Genomic DNA, 22671 nt, shown 5'->3' on the forward strand with positions numbered 1-22671 from the left:
GTTCAGACCCTTGTGGGGTTTAAAACTGATAAGGAGGAGATATTGGATAGTCTGTCTGACAAAGTTGACAAAGCCCCAGGACTGGATGAGATGCATCCAAGGATACTGAGGGGGAATGAGAGTGGAAATTGTGGAAGCGCTAGCCATAATTTTCCAGTCTTCCTGAGATTCAGAGTTGCTGACACAGGGACTGGAGAATTGCAAATGTTACACCTTTGTTCAAAAAAGGTGTAAAGAGAAGCCCAGCAACTACAGACCAGTCAGTTTAATCTCGGTGCTGGGGAAGCTTCCAGAAATGGTCATTCAGGACATATTTAATAGTCACTTGAGAAAATGTGGGTTAATTAAGGAAAGCCAGCAGTTATTTGTTAAGCGAAAATCACGTTTAACTAAGTTGCTTTAGGTTTGTGATGAGGTAACAGAAAGTGTTGTTCAGGGTAATGCTGTTAATATTGTGTTACATGGACTTCCAAATGGCATTAGATAAAGTACCATGCAACAAACTTGTGAGCAAAGATTATAGCTCATGGGATAAAAGGGACAGCAGCAACATGGATACGAAATTGGCTAAGTGACAGGAAACAGGGAGTAGTGATTAATGGATGTTATTCAGACTGGAGGAAGGTTAAGAGCAGAGTTCACCAGGAGTCAGTGTTCGGACCTGCGCTGTTCCTGATACATATAAATAACCCAGACCTCAGTGTTCAGGAACAATTTTGAAATTTGTGGACAGAGTCTTGAGTGGGCATAGACCACGTAGCAGGTTCCCTTCCCTGAGATGAGGAAAAATTTCTTCACTCGGAGGGCGGTCAACCTGTGGAATTCTCTACCACAGAAGCCTGTGGAGGCCGGGTCACTGAGTATAGCCAAGGAAGAAATTGATAATTTTTTGGATATTAGGGGCATCAGGGGTATAGAGAGAAAGCAGGAATATGGCGTTGAGATAGAGGAACAACCATGATCATATTGAATGGTGGAGCAGGCTCAAAGGGCTGAATGGCCTACTCCTGCTCCTAGTTTCTGTTTCTGAAGGACATTAGTGAACCAGTTGGGTTTTTAACCACAATCCAGCAGTTTTCATGGTCACTTTTTCCTGGTGCCGGCCCCACAAATGTCCACATTCAGCTGAGTTTCACAACCTGCCTTTGTGTTTTTGTGGGTTCTCTCTCACTCCCTTTTTCTGTTTCAAATCAATTTCACAGGGTATTAGAAGGAGAGGATTTGCAGTCGGGAAACTCAAACCAGACATCACATCAGAATCTGACAGTCACCCAATTTATTGTAACCTAAATATCATTGAATTTTGAACATGGAAGGAAAAAGCACCGTTCACAATGGAGAGAAATCGTACACGTGTCCTGTGAGTGGATGAGGCTTCAGCCAATCATCTAACCTGTCAGAACATAAATGGCGTCACAACAGGATAAAACCATGGAAATGTGGGGATTGTGGGAAGGGATTCAAATCCCCGTCTGACCTGGAAAGTCATTGGCGCACTCACACTGGGGAGAAACCGTTCACCTGCTCCGAGTGTGGGAAGGGGTTCACTCGTTCATCCTATCTGCTGATACACCAGCGAGTTCACACTGGAGAGAGGCCATTCACCTGCTCTAAGTGTGGGAAGGGATTCATTCAGTCATCCAACCTGCGGACACACCAGCGAATTCACGCTGAGGAGAGACCTTTTAAATGTCCGGACTGCGGGAAGTGCTATAAAGGTTCCATGGAACTGATGCGCCATCAACGTGTTCATACTGACAAGAAACCATTCAGGTGCTCTCACTGCGGGACTGGGTTCAGGTGGTTGTCTCAACTCACTGCGCACAAGCACAGTCACACTGGGGAGAGGCCATTCACCTGCTGTGTGTGTGGGAAGGGATTCACTCAGCAATCCCATCTGCTGACACACCAGCGAGTTCACACAGACGAGAGGCCTTTTAAATGCCCAGACTGTGGGAAGTGTTTTAAAAGCTCCCAGGACCTGATGTCTCAAAGTGTTCACAATGGGGAGGGGCCGTTCAGGTGCTCTCACTGCGGGACTGGGTTCAAGCGACCATCTCAACTCATTGTACACCAGCGAATTCATATTGGGGAGTGGCTGTTCACCTGCTGAGTGTGGGAAGGGATTCACTCAGTTATCTATCTTGCTAACACACCACCGGGTTCACACTGGGGGGGCGACCATTCATCTGCCTTGAATGTGGGAAGGGATTCACCCACCCATCCAACCTTCTGAGACACCAGCGAGTTCATACTGGGGAGAGGCCATTCACCTGCTCGGAATGTGGGAAGGGTTTTACCCAGTCATCCAACCTGCTGACCCACCAGCGAGTTCACACTGGGGAGAGACCATTTCCATGCTCTGAATGTGGGAAGGGGTTTGCTCCTTTATCTACACTGCAGAGACACCAACAAGTTCACAAGTAACGACAATGGTTGGGTTTTGCTGTTAATCACATCCAGGACTGAATTATGTGTATTGGGGTCTGTTTCTGATGATGTTAATATACTCCAGCCCAGTTATTCGGGCTGATATTGTAGATAAAGGTCAATTAGATTAGCTTTGTGTTAAACACAGTGTCTTGAGTCTTTTCAATATTTCTAACCCAAGTTAGTTCCTTCAGACAAGCTCTCTCCCCTGTCTCCTCCATCCTCACCTCCAACAACAAGTATGAGGAGCTCATGGAGCTTCTTTGTCACTAAGATTGAGACAATCTGATCAGCTGCCTCTGCTGCTTCCCTCCCTCATCGGCAGTGGCTGTGATTATTTGAATTAGATTTTTACACAATCACTCGGAGAGTGATCGGGTGTCACTGAACATTTGACAGAAAATTGTGCCATTATCATCCTCACAGTGACTGTATCTTGCAGACCAAGTGATTCTATCTGCACCAGCCTTTCTGGAGAAGATCACCAGAGAAGAGTGAAGACATTAACAGTCCACAGCCCAGCTCATAGTAGTGCACACATCTGATAAATCCAATTAAAATGCAGAGTAATATGCAGGTCTGCTGCAGGTTTATCGATATACATTGATTATCATCATAAGAAATAGGAACTAGAGTTCCTGGGTCCCCGGTTTGAAACCAGGCAAAAACACTATCAAAACATATTTTAAGTGTGAGCAATAATTTATCTTCATTGTTAAATATTAACTGTATATAATACCTTACCGCCGTGTGACTTTAGCTCTTCCCCTCTACAGTCTGTACACACAAACTAGACAGAATCTTCCACTTGTTCCCATTTCCAGTCCTGATGGTTCAGAAAGCTTCCCTCAAACCTGCACTTGCTGCAGGAGCCTTTAATAATCTTACACAAATCAGCTGGTATGATCTCCATCATGAACAGTCGGTCAAAGCTACATTTCAGACAGGGCAACAAACCCATCAACGATTCTGTCTTCCCTGCTCAGTAGTGAGTGAGACAGGGAAAAGCAGTAGGATTTTGCCCCACCCTGTCCAATCACCCACTGCGAACAGAAAGCAGTGACAGCAACTTCAATCAGCGGGTTACTGCCCATTCCTGGGATGCAAGATACTCCAATATGGGCCAAACCTCCTAATACAGATTCAGATTATTAACTTTAAACATTGCTGCTGTTTTCCGGAGTGAACCCCAGCTCTCCATTCTTCCAGTAATGTCACCGCATTTAAATGGAGTCTGTCTCCATCCCATGTTGTTAACATCACAGTTGTTGGGTTAGGAGTGAAAACTGCTCTTTTCTTCACTGGAAGAGTGGGAGAGCAGTTTGTAGGCGCGGGTCTGATATGCAATGAATGATGATTGAATATTTTTAAGGCAGAGGTAGATAGATTCTTGTTAGGCAAGGGAATCAAAGGCTATCAGGGTTAGATGGGAATGTGGAAATCGAAACACAAGATCAGCCGTGACCTTATTGAATGGCGGAGCAGGCTCAAGGGGCCAAATGATCTACTCCTGTTCCTATTTCTTATGTTCTTATGACAGTTTAAAAGTGGCAAGTTCCACTCAAGCCCCTGCACCAACAGAACTGCTCAGAGTCACAGAATTAGAATAGTCACTTCCTGGAGGGCTGATTGCATCGGGTCCACATCCGATCAGTTGAGAATGGTCTAATTCATAAGATTACGGGAGGGAAATTAAGGAACTGCACCTGAAATTATCCAAGTCACAGTGAAGATTTCTTTTCCTGTGTGGCTTGTTCAATGAAATGTTTGTCCCGGGTAACGGAGGGGAAGGATTGAGAGTTTTCAGTGTGGGACAGAGCTGAGAGCATAGAGAACTGATTGATACAGAATGGCATCATCATCCCTTTTGTGCTTTTTTCATTCATTCATGGGATGTAGGCAGTACTGGCTGGACCAACATTATATTGGCCATTCCTAATTGCTCTTGAGAACCGAGTGGCTTGCTCAGCCATTTCAGAGTCAACCACATTATTGTGCATCTAGATTCACATGTCGGCCAGACCAGGTAAGGACAGCAGATTTCCTAAAGGACATTCGCGAATTGGATGGGTTTTTTATGACAATTGATGGTTTTATCATTTAGACTTTTAATTCAAATTTCACCACCTGCCATGGTGGGATTCAAACGCTACCCTGGGCCTTTTGAGTACTAGTCCAGTGACAATACCAGTCCACTTCCCCTCCATCTACCCTGCACCTCCCAACCCATCACAGACCTTCCCTTTTGTTCTTTCCTCCTCTCCTCTGTATTTGTTTCAAACCTGGTAAATGCTAGAGATGTAACAGTTTTGATGTAGCATAGTGGTATTTTCACTGGACTAGTATTCCAGAGACCTAGGGTAATGCTCTGGTGGTCCAACCATAGCAGATGGTGAAATTTGAATTCAACAAAAATCTGGAATTAAAAGTCTACAAAACCCCATCTGGTTCACTAATGTCCTTTAGGGAAGGAAATCTGCTGTCCTTACCTGGACTAGCCTACATGTGGCTGACTCTTAACTGCCCCCCGAAAAAAATGGGCAATTTAAGGATGGGCAATAAATGCTGGCTTAGCCAGTGATGCCCACATCCCATGAACGAATGAGGAAAAAAAAATTAACTCTGTTTCTCTCTCTGCCTGCTATTTCCAGCTTTTCCTGATTGAAAAGTCAGGAGTCACTCCGTAAAAAGAGCATAAGCGAAGATCTGTGATAGAGAGTGAGGCAGGGTGGATTAACTGACACAAGAATGATGGACAGGGCAACATGGAGCTGGCGATGGTGGACTCGGGTGGTTCGGAGTCAATGCTTTCTCCATCACGGCCTGGGCTCAATGGCCGGTGACCAAAGGTTAACCAAACAAACCATTTTGTGTGAGAAACCTATCGGCAGTGTCAGTGAACTGAAGGGCAGTAACGGGTAAAGAGATGATCATCAGTGATTTTGAAGGCTTGCATGTCAGCTTCCCTGGTCATTGGAAACCTCCAAACATTCTGGTTCAGCACTGCCCTCTTTGTTACACAAATATTTATCCTCTGTAAGATTCCGGGCCAGGAACAAAATTATTTCAAACCAAATGAAGTAAACGAACTATTGAAGCATGCGATCTTGACAGGGCCCTGTTAAACACCTTAAACATTTTCCTCTGTAATATCGCGCCCTTGATTGAAGGGTTGTGGCACAAGAGTAATAAGATTCTATAAATCAACTCGGATACAATGAGATGTTTGATCAGAGAAAAGAACGCTTTTGTAAATTCGATATGAGATCAATTGCATAGTTACATCATTTTCATATGGTAAAGTATATTAGTCCAAATCGTCAAGTGAACCTTGTGAATTAAGGGAAACTAGGCATGGATTCTGCAGAAACTACTTTTTCAAAAGGGAATTCAGCAATTTAATGAAAGGGAGGGAAAAAAACTGGTTTATTAAGAGAGAAACAAATTGTGATTAATTAGTTTCCTCGTTTAAAAAGGGACCTGAGATCGGATGATGGAAAGGCCTCTTTTTCCATTGTATGGATACACGGTGCTAGGGCATTTTATGATTACATTGTTATATCAGCCTCGCTGCAGCGTTCCCATAAGAGCAGCTGAATTCCATTTCTCCGAAACAGAGTCCCAGAGTGCTGCTGCATTAGAGCGCAGTTTCCAGACAGGATCACTGCAGCCATGGCAGTTTCTGTGGTGTAGTGGTTATCACATTCGCCTAACGCGCGAAAAGTCCCCGGTCAGAAACTGGGCAAAAGCATTGTTAAATCTTCCTCATTAAATAATGAGGATAATTTGCATCATTGAAACTTACCTGAATTCCTATGTTGTAGGCATATTGCATTTGCTCTCACCGAGGTCATAACATGAATGCAGCAAAATGATACACTTGAGGTGTTCGTATTTCATTGCGCTCACATATTCGCAGTTCATTCAGTCAACAGAAATTAATGGGTCTTTTGATGCAGATTAACAGTTACTCACCATGTCAAAGATGTATCATAGTAATGTGCGCTCACAGAGGGAACAAATATAATTAATGCGTCATTCTCAAACTGGTTCCCTGTAAAATTCTTTGATGATTTTGTTAAAATGCTGACTGTTGTGCTAAATGTCAAATCAGACCCATATCAAATGCATTACCTGGTGACTGGCATTCTTTTGCTTGCTAGTCACGTTTGCAATTCGGTGTTGTTGTATATTTCAGAGAGTCTCAGGTCAACTGAGGGCATCAATATCAAATAGAAATATATTAATACTGAATGTTGAATAACGTAAAATAAATGCAGAGTAAAGTTTGTTGAATTTCGTCTTCTGAGGAGAAGGGTGTTAATAACGATTGAGCAGAAAGCATTGCTGCCAGAGACATTTGCTGGACCGAGCCTTCTGCATTATGAAATTCAAAAAAACTGTTTCACCAGGTGGAAACCAAGAGTTGTCTTCCTGTAACAAGTGACATGACCTCTCAGTCCAGCCATTGGCATCCTCCAAACATTCTGGTAGATCAGCACAGCCCTGTTTCCTAAAGAAATATATATTCTGTAAAATTACATTCACAGAACAAAATTAAATGAAACCAACTGAATGAAACTACCTATTTCAGCATGTGATCCTGGCAGGGCTCTGTTTAACTGTAGCAATCATTTTCCTCTGTGATATAACACCCTCAAATAACGAGTCACGGGGCAAAGATAATTAGATTGTGTAAATACCTCAGAAATAATAAGGTGTTTGATCAGAAAAATGAGCACTTTCGTCAATTCAACATGAAATCAAGAGGAAAAGTAAATAATGTTCATAGGCTTACCTATGTAAGGAACACAAATCTAAATCTTCATGGCATTGGGTGAGGGAAACAATGTTATTTAAGGCAAACGAGGCATGGAATCTGCAGAAACTCCATTTTCAAAAGGGAATTGTGCAATTAATTGATATTCAGAAAAATAACAGGTTCACTAAAAGAGAAGGAAACTGAGGTTAATTTGCTTGCCCTTTTAAAAATCTGACAGAGACAGGATGATGGAAGGGCCCTTGTATGGATACATGGTGTTATGCTATTTTATGATGACATTGTCATCTGAGTCTGTCTGCAGCATTCCAAATTATAGCAGCTGAATTGCATTTCTCCCAACCAAAGAGCCAGTGAGCTGTTGCGTGACAGCGCAGTTTAACATTCCGGATAAGCTCATTGTCGTGGTGGTTGCCCAGTGTTTCTGTAGTGTAGTGGTTTTCACGTTCGCCTCACACGCGAAAAGCCCATGAATCGAAACCCTAGCAGAAGCATTATCCGAGCTCGCTAATCTCGAGAGGGAAATTTGCGTCATTCAGGTTTATTGTAAATTGCTGAATTCCCTTTTGAAAAAGTCGTTTCTGCAGAATCCATGCCTGGTTTGCCTTAATTCACATGACGATTTGGACTTGGGTTCCTAATATACTTTACCATATGAACGTGTTGTAATTATGCAATTGATCTCATATCAAATTGGCGAAAGTGTTATTTTTCTCAACCTTACTATTTTTACAATCTTATTACTTTTGCTCCACAGCCCTTCCATCGAGGGTGCGATATTACAGAGGAAAATGTTTGTTCCGGAGTTTAACAGGGCCCTGCCAAGATCGCGTGTTTCAATTGTTCGTTTACTTCATTTGGCTTGAAATAATTTTGTTCCTGGACCGGAATCTAACAGAGGATAAATATTTGTGTAACAAACAGGGCAGTGCTGAGCTACCAGAAGCTATGATGTAATTGAACCAGAGGAAATAATCACGTCTTTAAATTCAGAATAGAGTATCAGGAAAAATAACCCAGGGAGTCTTAGAAACTGAGGCGCAATGCAGACCTGCTGGCTTCCCTCCTGTCTTCTACATGGAGGCGATGTCGGCCCCAGAAGGCTTCTCACCTGGAACAAAGAGGGATCGGATATAATGAACGCATCATTCTCAAGCCTGTTCCCAGTAAAATTCTTGGATTTTGTTTAAAAGCTAACTGCGCTCAATTTCAAATGAGCACCACATGGTTTGCATGACCCGTTGACTGACATTCTTTCGTCTATCAGTCATGCTTGAAATTAGAAGTTGGTGTATATTTCAGAGAGTCTCAATTCAAACGAAGGCATCAATAATATATAAAATATGAATATTAAATATAGAATAATGGAACAAATACTGAGTTTCTTTAATTTCGTCTTCCAAGGATGAGAAAGATGTTCCTAATGTTTGAGCATAAAGCATTGCACCCGGAGACATTTGCTGGGCGGACACTTCCACATTTTGAAATTCAAAACAAGCTGAGGCACCAAGGTGAAACCAACAGTTGTCTTCCCGCAACAAGTGACATTGCCTCTCAGTCTAACCATTGGAAACCTCCAAAGACCCTGGTAGCTCAGCACTGCCCTGTTTGTTACACAAATATTTATCCTCTGTTAGATTCCGGTCCAGGAACAAAATTATTTCAAACCAAATGAAGTAAACGAACAATTGAAGCACGCGATCTTGGCAGGGCTCTGTTAAACTCCGGAACAAACATTTTCCTCAGTGATATCGCACCCTCGGTTGAAGGGGTATGGAGCAAAAGTAATAAGATTGTAAAAATAGTAAGGTTGAAAAAATAATGACTGAGCAGAAAGCATTGCTGCCTAAGACATTTGCTGGACCGAGCCTTCTGCATTTTGAAATTCAAACAAACGAAACAAACTATGCCAGCCTTTGATCTTGGCAGGGCTCTGTTGAACAGTAACAATGATTTCCCACTGTGATATAACACCCTCGATTAGCGGTTTGTGGAGCAAATGTAATTAGATTGTGTAAATCAACTCAGAAATAATGAAATGTTTGATCAGAAAAATAAGCACTGTTGTCAATCCGATATGAAATCAATAGAAAAGTAAATAATGTTCATATACATAGCTATGTAAGAAGCACTAGTCGAAATCTTCATGGCATTGGGTGAGGGGAACAATGTTAATTCAGGTAAACTAGGCATGGAATCTGCAGAATCTCATTTTTCAAAAGGGAACTGTGCAATTAATTGATATTCAGAAAAATAACAGGTTTACTAAAAGAGGGAAGGAAACTGAGATTGATTCGTTTGCTCTTTAAAAAGCTGATCGAGACAGGGTTATGGAAGGGCCCCTTATGCCATTGAATAGATAAATGGTGCTTTGCCATTTTATGATCACATTGTTATATGAGTCTGTCTGTAGCATTCCTGGTAATATCAGCTGAATTCCATTTCATCGAAACAGAGACCCAGAGTGCTGCATGACAGCATGGCTTAACATTCCGGATAGGCCCTGGTCAGTCGGACAGCTCCATCTTCATTCTCCCTGATTCCGTTTCGTAAAGAGTTTGTAAATATTCACAGAACTGGAGACTGTTTTGGTTCCTCCTCCATTTTTCCACCTGCCAACTAACAACATTTTCCAAAATCTCGTCACAATGTTCCGCCTTGCACCATGTTCAGGGGTGAACACATTCAGTTTTGTGGAGAGACTATAAAGGCCGGGATCGTTTTCTTTAGAGCAAAGCAGGTTAAACTGAGTTTTCATGGTGTTGTTTAAAATTATTGGGCTGAGGAAGGGATCGGCGGCGGGCGGTTTGATAGAGCAGTTAGGGAGAAACTGTTTCCACTCTCGAGGCTCAGTCACCAGAGGGCTGGGGTTTATGATAATTAAATAAAGACAGGCTTGCATTTATATAGCACTTTTCCCGACCAACGGACGTCTCAAATCGCTTTCCAGTCAATGAAGGACTTTGTGATTGTTGTGATGTAGGAAACACGGCAGCCAATGACCGCTCAGCAAACTCCCACAAACAATAATGTCATAATGAGCGGATAATGTGTCTTTGTGACGTTGATTGAGGGATAAACATTGACTCCGAAGCGGGGAGAACTCCCCTGGTCTTCTTTCAAATAGGCTTATGGCACCTTTTACATTAGGCGCCTAAATCCCGTTCATGTCTCTTCTTTCCAGACTGAATAAAAAAGGAGGGATTTCACCATGCCTGCACTGAGCCTCGGTTTCCTCGGACATTTTATTGCACCCTGGCAGTTTTTCCTCTTCCTCTACTGAAGACCGATATGATGATGTAGGGTGTCTGCTATTTCTTCTGTTTCAATTACACTATCGCTTTCGTCTGTCTTTAGGAGCACACATTACTGTTATTCATCTTTGAGACGACGAGTAAGTATGTTAACCTACAGCAATAAACAGATTCATTTATTTTGCTCACTGAACGAACTGTTAACATGTCTGTCGAGTGACAGTGGAACGTGTTTTACAACCTTTACTGCATCAGGTGCGATAAAATGTCATTTTTGTTTTATTTGTGGGACGTTCTTTAGTATTTCGAGAAGACCAATTGTCACGTGGCCGTAATACGCAAGTGCACTTAAAAGAGCGGATTTCGGTAATATTTTCCCGGGTTTCGAACCGGGATACTATTTGCGTGTTAGGGCCACGACGCTAGAGAAACACTGCACTGCCGAATCCTCAATGGGCTTGGCTGAAACGGTAACCTGTGCGGCCATGCAGCAGCGCTTGGGTTTTTGTTTTGAAGAAATGGAATTCAGCTGCTATCATTAGGAATGCTGGAGACAGTCTTATTTAACAATGTCGCCATAAAATGGTACAGCACGTGAGGAGACAATTCGACCCATCGTGTCTATGGCAGCTTTTTGCGAAGAGCATTCCAATCAGTCCCAATGACTCTTCTTCATAGGGACTCGAAACGTTAACTCTGTTTCTTTCTCCATAGCTGCTGCCAGATCGGCTGAGTTTTTCCAGCATTTTCTGTTTTTGTTTCAGATTTGCAGCATCCGCAATATTTTGATTTATTTTGATCCTGGAGTCTCTTTCCCCCGGGATCTACAAAACCCGTCACTTCTCTTCATTCATTCTCACGCTTCCATTTCCAGCCACCACTTGAGTCAAAGGAATCAAACTGCTCAGATTTGATCAGTGAGGCTTCTCATTGCTCAGAGTCACAAGAAACTGAGAGCTCACAGCCTTCTACATCTGGTAGCTTCAACTGCTGCAGCCAGGAAACGGAAAAGGAAAATGGACAGAAAGGCGAGTTGAACACTTTAGGACCTCTGGAAGCTTGTGTTATATGTCAGGCACGACCAAAGAATGGTTGTATGGTTCATGGTACGACAGGCCATCTTTTCGCTTGTTACACTTGTGCAAAGAAGCTCAAAAAAAGAAACAAACCATGTCCTTTGTGCAGAGAGCCAATCCAACTGGTTGTGTTGACCTACTTTAGTTAAAAGGGCTCATTATTGCCTTCATTAACAAAAATAAAAAAAGATGGACAAAGTCAGAATATAACATAACAATGAGATTTTATGGTCCAGTGTATCCAGTGAGGAGTGTTGCTTGCTGATCTCCAAATTGGGTTGCCATCTCTGGTTAGACAGATTCCTGGAGGTTGTATCACATGAGCTTTCGGGCTCTTCAACAAATCCATTTGGACGGACAAGTGGCATCTGAAATTTAATGTGTGAAGTGTGAAGTGATTCATTTCGGTCGGAGAGGAGAGGCAACGGGAAATAAAACGTACAGATTTATGTTGCACAGCGAGTGGTTAGGATCCGGAATGTATCAATTCGGCTCAGTTCCACAAACAGGTGAACGAATTTTTACCATCGCATTCACTTCACGCTTTACAACTACATTCACTTTAGTTTTGTAGCTTCAAATTAAAATGGTTCAGAGAGAAAAAGCAGATTGGAAAGATTCCTTTTGTATCTTTTTGAACTGGAAATGCCTGAGATGGAGAATACGAGTTAAAAAATGTGACGTGAAAGTGGAAGAATTTGATGTCTATCAGTTGCTTTTAGTGATGAATCTGCCGTGCGCTGCCTTGTCAGTTTCACAGGAGCCGCAGTGATTAGATTGGTGGGTTTTGGAAATTGAATTTTTGCAATTCACAGCTTTGGTACTATTTCACCACACTGTCGATTTCACGTTCCAGCCAATAGCAACGTTGGTTTTCATTGGCTGAAGAAATAATTTGTGTTCTATCTCAACATGACATTTTGTCAGAGAAACTTCGCCCTCGTGAAAATGGTCCAGAATGAAGAAAATGGCAAAAGCCGCGTGGATATCCCAAGATGCAAGCGCAGCAAGCAGCTTCCTTGGTAGTCCGGTGGTTAGAATTCGGTGATCTCACCACTGCGGCCTGTGTTTGCATCCTGGTCAGAAGCTAGACGTTTAATCCTCTTGTTAAAATGACTGATTGAAAACAGAAAATGCGTTACAGCCCTGCTCGAATCAGTGGAGTTGGAACTGAAGCTCTGCATCAGAAATGAAAATGTCACATGTGCAACAGGTGGAGAACAAATGTAGATGTCGGGCTGGAAAGTAAAAGAATGAAAGAGAAAGGCTGTGATCGGTTGCAAAGCGCTGGCTACAACGATGTTGGTACAAGGCAGAATATGGGTGAGAATGGGGCTGCTTTTACTGGAGCACTGTGTATAGTTCAGAGAATGGCACCTGATAAAGGATTAGTATTGATCTTGGAAACAGGGCAGCGCTGATCCACCAGGATGTGAGTTCTGGAATGTGAGTGGACATTCGACCCTCTGTAAACTTGAGGTCATTCAAAATTCTGCTGCCCGTGTCTCAACTCGCAGCAAGTCCCATTCCCCTATCACCCCTGTGCTTTCTGACCTACATTGGCTCCTGGACAAGTATTATCTTTAGTTTAAAATTCTCCTGCTTGTTTTCAAATCCCTCCATGTCCTTGCCCCTCTCTTTCTCTTTAGTCTCCCAGAACTCCAAAACCTTCTGAGATGTCCACACTCCTTGAGATGTGGCAGATGAACGGAAATAGGAAAACGCGGGAGAGTTTATTTTCTACAATTTACCAATAATTTATTCTGGTTGAAATCGGGAATAATGAGGAAACATAGTCGGCAGGATTCTAACCTACCTGGGCAAATCCCAATGGATTTCGAATCCATTGCCTTAACCACTCGGCCACGACTACGGGTATGCTTACGTCATTCATATAAAATAACAGGTGGCTACAGCAGAGCTGGAAGACATTCGCCTGGGCATGTTCATGCCAGCTCTCTGGAAGAGCCAATCAGCTGGTTCCACACAGGCTCCTTTTCCCCCACAGAAATTCATATTTGTATTGTCTCTCCTTGTTCTTCCCATCAAAATAAAACACCGCACACTCCACTTCAACTGAAGCTTCCCCGTCTAAAGATTTCGTGACACGGCACGAACACTAGCTCATTGAAACAGTGGGATTCGAGCTCACCCACCCGCCCAATGAAAGGGTGGTTTATTAACACAGCATTTTAGACCGCTCGGCCACGATAACATAATGGATGCCTTTTACCTTAACTGGTATTCCATTGAAATATAGACAGTCAGGAAAAGAGCAGGAAGCGACTTTCAGTTGCCTCGAACCTGCTCCGCCATTTGTCTAGATCCCGAGCCTCAACACCAATTTTCTAACCCATCGCGCTATCCCTTATAACCTCTATTTCCTTAGGATCCAAAAATCTATCCATCTTAACCTTAATGTACTCGCAGACTGAGGATCTGCAGATGTCTGGGCTACAGTTCTCCAAAAATTCACAACCCTTTGAGTGAAGAAATGTCTCCTCATCTCAGTCCTAAATGGCTGACACATTATCCGCAGAAGGTGAGCCCAGTTCTAGACGCTCCAGCCAGGGGATAAACAGCCTCTCGCCATGAACACTCTCAAACTGTCTCAGAATTTCACACTTTGCAAAGCGGTAAAGGAGACCGAGACACAGACAGAGAGACTGTGAGGATGAAAGCAGATATACGGAGACAAAAAGAGACAGATAGAGACAGATAAAAACAAAAAACTACTGCGGATGCTGGAAATCCAAAACAAAAACAGAATTACCTGGAAAAACTCAGCAGGTCTGGCAGCATCGGCGAAGAAGAAAAGAGTTGACGTTGTTGAAGGGTCATGAGGACTCGAAACGTCAACTCTTTTCTTCTCCGCCGATGCTGCCAGACCTGCTGAGTTTTTCCAGGTAATTCTGTTTTTGCGATAGAGACAGAGAGTTGGCTCGACACTGAAAGATACACGTCACAATTGTTAGCTTAGATTGAAAATGGAAAAGAAGAAGAGAATAAAAGACGTACATTTAAACAGAGCCTTTCACAAACTCAGGGCAACAGAAAGTGCCGTACAGCCGATGGAGTGCTTTTGAAGTGCAGTCAGTGTTGTAATTTAATGACAGAGAGAGACAGTTCGACAAAAATGCTGATCGAGCAAAAGACAAAATGTGATCTTAAGAACTAGACCTCAATGTCAGCATTTCATTCTATGTTTCTGAACTTTTCATTTTTTAAATCAGATTCAGCAGGTGTAATCCTTGACAAAACAGGGACAAAGCATTCCATTTCTATAAAGTCAGCGTTCAGCCTTCCCCTTTCTAGAGTAAAGAGCTTCAGACTGTTCAGCCTTTCCAGGTGAATATAACATTTGGGATTGAACTTTAATTTTCCTATTCCTTCAGAGGTATGGCCGCAGTAGAAACAGTTCATAAGGTCTGAGGGATTTCAGTTTGGACTATTTGTATTTACAAATTCATTCTCTCGGTGTGTCCATTGCTTTAACTCCTCGACCATAAGGACTCGGTTTTTGTCTGTTTTAATGTTGCTCAGTGTAAATGTCAATCATCCCCCACTTTGTAACATACGGGCACTTAGACGCTGAGCAGCCTCCATTCAAAAACAAATAGAGCCGAAATTCCCCTCTTGCATGTTTTAAAGCTGCTCTTTTTTGTTTGTCCGATTTTAATATGAAGCTACTCAACTAATATAAATAAAGTTTTGATTGGTAAAAGTGGGGAACTGAAGCGCATTGACACACACACAGGAACACACACATACATATAAGACCGAGAGTGACAGAGACCCAAGGACAGTCAAACACTCAGAAAACAAAGATGTCACCAATTGGTTAAGTTTTGTTTTCACAAATCCGACAGCAAATTCCGTAAATGCTTGTAGATGAACGGCAATAGGAAAAAAACAAAGTGTTTGGCTGTGTTTTTTATTCCATTGAACAGATAATTAGTCCTGTATCTGTGGACGCCTAGTTAAAATCAGGAATGAGAAATGTAGTCGGCAGGATGGGACCCTACGTGGAGACAATCCATCACCTTAGCCACTCCGCTTTCGCCTACAGACCTGTGCGCTCACCAATCGGGGTCAGATAAAATCACAGAATGATTACAGAAGAGAAGGAGGTCATTCGGCCCGTCATGTTGGCTCTTTGGAAGAGCAACTCAACTCGTCTCTAGTCTCACAATGCCGGCCTTTTCCCATTCGCCCTGTAATTTATATTCACATTTCCTCTCCTCGGGATTCTGACCAATCGGAAACACCGCTCACTTACCTGCTATAAATTTTAGAAGCCTCCCCTCCGCCGGAAGCGATTTGCACGAAGTCCCCAAAATGATCATCTGGTAGTGGTGGGATTCGAACCCACGTCTCGCTAGAGACTGGAACTTAAGTCCAGCGCCTTAGACCGCTCGGCCACACTACCACGTTGCTTGCAGTTAGTCATCGTCATGACTGGTATCGGCACTGAATGAGAACTGAAGAAATCAGACCAGGATAAAAACAAAAAGCTAAAAGCTACTGCGGATGCTGGAAATCCAAAACAAAAACAGAATTACCTGGAAAAACTCAGCAGGTCTGGCAGCATCGGTGGAGAAGAAAACAGTTGACGTTTCGAGTCCTCATGACCCTTCGGCAGAACTGAAGTATAGTTAGGAGAGAGGTGAAATATAACCTGGTCTAAGGTGGGGGGCGGGGAGAGAGAGAAGTTGAGGGTGGGGTGGTTGTAGGGATAAGCAAGCAGTGATAGGAGCAGATAATCAAAAGATGTCACAGACAAAAGGATCAAAGAGGTGTTGAAGGTGGTGATATTATCTAAGAAAAGTGCTAATTAAGAATGGATGGCAGGATACTCAAGGTACAGCTCTAGTGGGGGTGGGGTGGAAAGACTAACAAAGTATTAGTTGTAGATTTAAAAATAATGGAAATAGGTGGGAAAAGAAGAATCTATATAAATTATTGAAAAAAAAGGGGAGGGGGAAGAAACGGGGTGGGGATGGGGGGAGGGGGAGTTTAAGATCTAAAGTTGTTGAATTCAATATTCAGCCCAGAAGGCTGTAAAGTGCCTAGTCGGAAGATGAGGTGCTGTTCCTCCAGTTTGCGTTGGGCTTCACTGGAACAATGCAGCAAGCCAAGGACAGACATGTGGGCAAGAGAACAGAGTGGAGTGTTAAAATGGCAAGCGACAATGCAGATGGAGGCTGCTCATTCCGCCCTGCCTGTGCGGGTTCTCTGCAAGAGCAAATCAGCTAGTCCCACTCCCCTGCCCTTTCACTAACAAGACCAGCAACAGATATTACCCATCCCCAGTTACCTGTGGAGAAGATGATGTTTGACCTTCTTGAACCTTAGTGAAGGTGCTCCCACAATGCTGTTAGATAGAGTTACAGCGATGATGAAGGAACAGCGATATATGTCCAAATCAACAACAACAATGTGTGTTGATATAGCACATTTCATGTAATAGACCTTCCCAGGTTTAACAGGTGTGCTAAAAAGCAACATTTGGCACAGAATCATGTAAAGATATAAGAGGGCAGATGGCCAAAGGTTTGGTCAAAGATATAGATTTTAAGGAGGATCTTGAAGTTGGAAAGGAAGAAAGAGAGCGGAGAGGTTTAGGGAGGAAATTCCAGTGCTTATGGCCTTTGAGCTCAGGGTGTGGACACGAAGGATGAAGCAATTAAAATCGGGAATGCTCAGGAAGCCGGAATGAGCAGAGTGCACAGACCTTGGAGGGTTGTGAGGCTGGAGGAGACTATAAGGGTAGGGAGGGGTGAGACTGTGGAGGGACTTGAAAACAAGGATGAGAAATGTAAAATTTTGGTGCTTCCTAAAGAGGAGCCTTTGTAGGTTAGTGAGCACAGGGAGGATGGATGAATAAAACTGGGTGCAAGTAAATATACGGGCAGCAGACTTTTGGATGACCTAAAGATTATGGGGAGGTTGAATGTGGGAGGCCGGCCAGAAGTGCCGGAAGAAGGGAGGAACATAAGAAATACAAGCAGCAATAGGCCATTCAGCCCTTCGAGCCCTTCTGCCATTCACTGAGATCACGGCTGATTTTCTACTTCAACACCATTTTCTGGCACTATCCCCTTATCCCCAATGTTTTTATATGTAGAAATCTTTCTTGAACATACTCAACGACTGAGCCTCCACAGCCCTGTGGGGTAGAGAATCGAAAGATTCACCATCCTCTGAATGAAGAAATTCCTCTTCATCTCAGTTCCAAATTGCTTGCCCCTTATTCTGAGACTATGTTCCCTTGATCTCGAACCTCCAGCCAGAGTTAAGCCTAGATATAACAAAGGAATGGATGATGGTTTCAGAGGAGCTGAGACTAGGGTAGAGTCGGGTGATGTTACTTAGGTGGTCTTGGTGATGATGTGGATATGTGGTTGGAGTGATATGTTTCATCATGGTTTTGAACAGTCTGGTTCATCCTCAGAGAGTTGTCATGCAGAGGGATGGAGCCATTGGCTAGGGAGTGGAGTTTGTATTGGGGACTGAAGACAATGGCTTTCATCTTCCCAATATTTAAATGAACGAAATTTCTGCTCATCCAGCACTGGATATCAGACAAGTCAGAAGAGTGTGAGTTGGAGGTGATGGTGTTCACATACATCTGCTACACTGGTCCTTCTAGATGGTGGAGGTTGAGGGTTTAGGAGATTCTGTCAAATTGTTGTTCGGTTGTCGGTCTCTAAAATGTCTTTCCATTGCCCCTGTCGCTGCCACCCTCTTCTGTTTCTCCCATGCCCTTCTGTTTCTCTCATTCTTTCTCTATCCCATTTCTCTCATTCTTTCTCTCTGTGTCTCCCCCACTTCTCTCTTTTTCTCTTGTCATGTAGAATTCTCTAACCCAGGGGGCTCTGGATGCTCCATCTTTAAATATATTTAAGGCTGAGATGGAGAGATTTTTGCTCTCTCAGGCAGTCGAGGGAAATGGGGAGCGGGTGGGAAAGTGGAGTTAAAGACCAAGATCAGCCACCATCATGTTGAATGGCGGAGCAAGCTCATTGAGGCTGATGGTCTACTCCTACTCCTATTTCTTTTTCTTTATTCATTGGATGTGGGTGTCATTGGCTAGGCCAGCATTTCTTGTCCAACCCTTGTTCAGAGGGCATTTAGGAGTCAACCGCATTGTGAGTCTGGAGTCACATGTAGGCCAGACCAGACAAGGGTAGCAGATTTCCTTCCCTGAAGGACATTAGTGAACCAGATGTGTTTTTACGACAAACAACAATGGTTTCATGGTCATCAGTAGACTTCTAATTCCAGATTTTTATTGAATTCAAATTTCACCATCTGCCGTGGTAGCATTCAAACCTGGGTCCCCAGACCATTACCCTGGATCGTTGGATTACTAGTCCAGTGACAAAGCCATTACACCGTCGCCTTCCCCTAGCGTTCTTGTAGAGGCCAGAGTCTTGTGTAGCCCAGACTGGAGGCAGGTTCCCTTCCCTGAAGGACATTAATGAACCAGTTGGGTTTTTACAAAAAATCCGACAGCATTCATGGTAATTTTTTCCTTGTTCTGACCCAAAAATTACCAGATTCATTTAGTTCAATTTCACAACCTGCCTTTGTGTTTTTGTTGGTTCTCTCTCACTCCCTTTTTTCTGTTTTAAATCAATTTCACAGGATATTAGAAGGGGTGGACTTTTCAGTCAGGAAACTCAAACCAAACATCACATCAGAATCTGAGAGAGTCACTCAATTTATTGTAACCTGAATATCATCGGATTTTGAACATGGAAGGGAAAAGCACCATTCACAGTGGAAAGAAACTGTGGAAATGTGGAGACTGTGAGGAGGGATTCAGATTCCCAGCTGACCTGGAAACTCATTGATGCAGTTACACTGGACAGAGGCCATTCATCTTCTCCGTATGTGAGAAGGGATTCACTCAGTCATCCTGTCTACTGAGACACCAGCGAGTTCATAGAGGTGAGAGACCATTCACCTGCTCCAAGTGTGGAAAAAGATTTGCTTGGTCATCTGACTTGCTGAGACACCAGTGAGTACACACTGACGAGTGAACTTTTAAATGCCCAGACTGGGGAAGTGCTTTAAAAGTTCCCGGGACCTGATGCTCCATCAATGTGTTCACATGGACGAGAGACCGTTCAGGTGCTTTCATGGTGGGAAGGGATTCACTCAGTTATCCACCCTGCTGAATCACCAGAGTGTTCACACTGATAAGAGACCTTTTAAATGCCTGGACTGCGGAAACCGTTTTAAAAGTTCTGGGGAACTGATGCACCATTAACGTATTCACACTGACGAGAGACTGTTTAGGTGCTCTCAGTGTGGGACTGGGTTCAAGACATCATCTGATCTCACTGTACACCAGCGAGTTCACATCGGGGAGAGGCCGTTCACCTATCCCAACTGTGGGAAGGGATTCATTCAGTCATCCACCCTACTGACACATCAGCGAGTTCACACTGGGGAGAGACCATTCATCTGCCCCAAGTGTGGAAAGAGATTCACACAGTCATCCAGCCTGATGAGACGCCAGCGAATTCACAAGTGACTAGAGTGATTGGAGTTTGCTGCTGTGATTGGATTTTGCTGTTATTCATATAGAGGACTGAACTGGGGTCTGTTTCTGCTGATGTTAATAATTTCCAATGCAGTTACATGGGCTAATATTCTGGATAAAAGTCAAATAAATCAGCTTTGTGTTGAATACATTGTGTTGAATCTTTCTAATATCTCTAACACAAGTTAATTACTTTTGAAGGTTTTTCCTCTCCCATCTCCTCCATCCTCATCTCCAACAAGTATGAGGAGCTCATGGAATTTCCTTGAAACAATCTGATCAGCTGCTTCCCTCCCTTACACTAGCGCACTGGGCCAAACTGTCTCCAAAGTTCCTCCTTGCCTGAGCCCTGAACTCTCTTCTTTCTCCAGTTTCTCTCCTACCTCCAATCATACCCTGTAGGGTATTCTCGAGCTTCTCGGCACGACCACCAATGGTGCAGCAATTGAATTGGGAGATGCACAGGGGGCCAGGATTAGAGGAGGGGTTTGAGGAGATGGAGGAACTGTCTGTGAGTTAAGACATAGGGCAGCAGAATGTTGGATGACCCAAGGTTACAGGGGGCAGAATGTGAGAGACCAGCCGGAATGTGTTGGAATAGTCAAGTCTGGAGGTGACGATGGCGTGGATGAGATATTCAGCAGCAGATGTGCTGAGACAGGGGTGGAGTCAAGTGATGTTACGGAGATGGGAATAAAGGGCTAAGTTTGATGGAGGTTTGATGTGGGAAGGCAGGAAACTGTTTAAGTGAAGAGTCCTTGCCCTGAAAAATTAACCCCGTTTACCTCTCCGATGGATTTTGCTGCCCGGAATTTTCCAGCCTTTATTTCTAGTTTTTATTTCAGATTTCCAGCATCCGCATAAGTTTCCCCTTGAATGTTGGAGCCTCTGAACTGCGCGGGTTGTTTTACACGCAGTGGAGGCGCGGGAGTTGTTGTTGAGTGAGATGGGGATCAAACATCACAATGGGGGGGCGGGGAGTTTCCCCAGTTCAGTTGGTCTGGACCCACAGAAGGCCCCGCCCCATTGCTGCGCTGCGATTGGCTGGGTTACCGGCTGCCAGCCCGGTCCGCTCAGCCTCAGCCTCACGTTTCCCATTGGCTGGAGCTCCTGTCAGTCACGGCCGCACCTCGCCGACCACATGCACCCGCCCTTTCCCCCGCCCCCTCCCTAAGTTTCGACGCAAATGCGATCGGCGGCCTGACTGATTCTGGGGATGTCCGTTAGGACATGCGGGTTTGAAATGTTGAGTCAGGGCGGGGAGGGGGCGGAGTCACAGAGTCACACGGTACAAAAAAGGCCCTTCGGCCCAGCAAGTCTACACCGACAGGTGAGAAACACCTGACCTACCTACCTAATCCCATTTACCAGCACTTGGCCCATAGCCTTTGAATGTTATGACCTGCCAAGTGATCATACAGGTACTTTTTAAAGGATGTGAGGCAACCTGCCTCCACCACCCTCCCAGGCAGCGCATTCCAGACCGTCACCACCCTTTGGGTAAAAAGGTTTTTCCTCACATCCTCCCTAAACCTCCTGCCCCTCATATTGAACTTATGTCCCATCGTGACTGACCCTTTAACTAAGGGGAGCAGCTGCTCCCTATACACCCTGTCCATGCCCTTCATAATCTTGTACACCTCAGGTCAGGTCACCCCTCAGCCTTCTCTGCCCCAACGAAAACAACCCAAGTCTATCCAACCTGTCTTCATAGCTTAAATGTTTCATCCCAGGCAACATCCTGGTGAATCTCCTATGCACCCCCTCCAATGCAATCACATCCTTCCTATAATGTGGTGACCAGAACTGCACACAGTACTCCAGCTGTGGCCTCACCAAGGTTCTATACAACTCCAACATGACCTCCCTACTTTTGTAATCTAGGCCTCGCTTGATAAAGGCAAGTGTCCCAAATGCCTTTTACACTGCCCCACTAACATGCCCCTCTGCCTTCAGAGATCTATGGACACACATGCCAAATTCCCTTTGTTCCTCCGAACTCCCCTAGTGTCGTCCCGTTCATTGAATACTTCCTTGTCAAATTACTCCTTCCAAAGTGTATCACCTCACACGATTCAGGGTTAAATTCCATCTGCCACTTATCTGCCCATTTGACCATCTTGTCTATATCTTCCTGTAGCCCAAGACACTCAACCTCACTGTTAACCACCCGGCCAAACAGTCAGGGTGGAGAAAGCCCGGAGTCAGGCTCTGGTGACGTTGCTGACTGCAGCCTGGACCAGGAGAGGAGAGGCTCTGAATGTTTTATTGTGGAACAGATTTTTCTGCTACCTTGTGATCCACCACCGCCCCACTCCATATTCTGCTCTTAAACCAAATAACGGAGGCGTGGGGGTAAATTGTAAAGTAAAATTTCTCAACCATATCAATATTTCCTGGTCCTCGAATTTCTGAGAGGGTCGGGAATGCTGACTATTCAGGAATTACACCATCAAGCCCCACAGAGCTGAACGACAGTGGAGGAAGCTGCGATCAGTCATGCCAATGGTAGCAGACAGAACAAGAAGGATGAGGGGGGTACATTTGAATTCAATAAAAATCTTGAATTAAAAGTCT

At 44.0% G+C, this 22671-nt stretch overlaps 3 protein-coding genes and 2 non-coding genes across 7 annotated transcripts in view; 3 read left to right on the forward strand and 2 right to left on the reverse strand.

Moving 5' to 3' along the window:
- The window catches only part of LOC144697323 (uncharacterized), a 90979-nt gene extending 88409 nt beyond the window's left edge, over positions 1 to 2570 (forward strand). For 2 of the 3 annotated variants that reach the window (XM_078569306.1, XM_078569305.1), the window contains exon 3: positions 1203 to 2570. In XM_078569306.1, the coding sequence (XP_078425432.1) occupies positions 1724 to 2113 (390 nt within the window). In that variant the 5' untranslated portion in view covers positions 1203 to 1723 and the 3' untranslated portion in view covers positions 2114 to 2570. The remainder of the gene's footprint in view (positions 1 to 1202) is intronic. The other variant, XM_078569303.1, reaches the window with a different exon arrangement.
- Positions 1 to 22671, forward strand: part of LOC144697392 (uncharacterized) — a 558602-nt gene that overhangs the window by 460143 nt on the left and 75788 nt on the right. The gene's annotated exons all lie outside the window — the stretch shown is intronic.
- Positions 1 to 22671, forward strand: part of LOC144697062 (uncharacterized) — a 464933-nt gene that overhangs the window by 100313 nt on the left and 341949 nt on the right. The window lies entirely within an intron of this gene.
- Positions 13332 to 13413, reverse strand: trnas-cga (transfer RNA serine (anticodon CGA)). The gene has a single exon. It is a non-coding gene; the product is annotated as a tRNA-Ser (tRNA).
- trnal-uaa (transfer RNA leucine (anticodon UAA)) lies at positions 15888 to 15969 on the reverse strand. The gene has a single exon. It is a non-coding gene; the product is annotated as a tRNA-Leu (tRNA).

This window comes from Cetorhinus maximus, chromosome 23 (genome assembly GCF_964194155.1).
Source record: "Cetorhinus maximus chromosome 23, sCetMax3.hap1.1, whole genome shotgun sequence".
Taxonomy (NCBI): domain Eukaryota; kingdom Metazoa; phylum Chordata; class Chondrichthyes; order Lamniformes; family Cetorhinidae; genus Cetorhinus; species Cetorhinus maximus.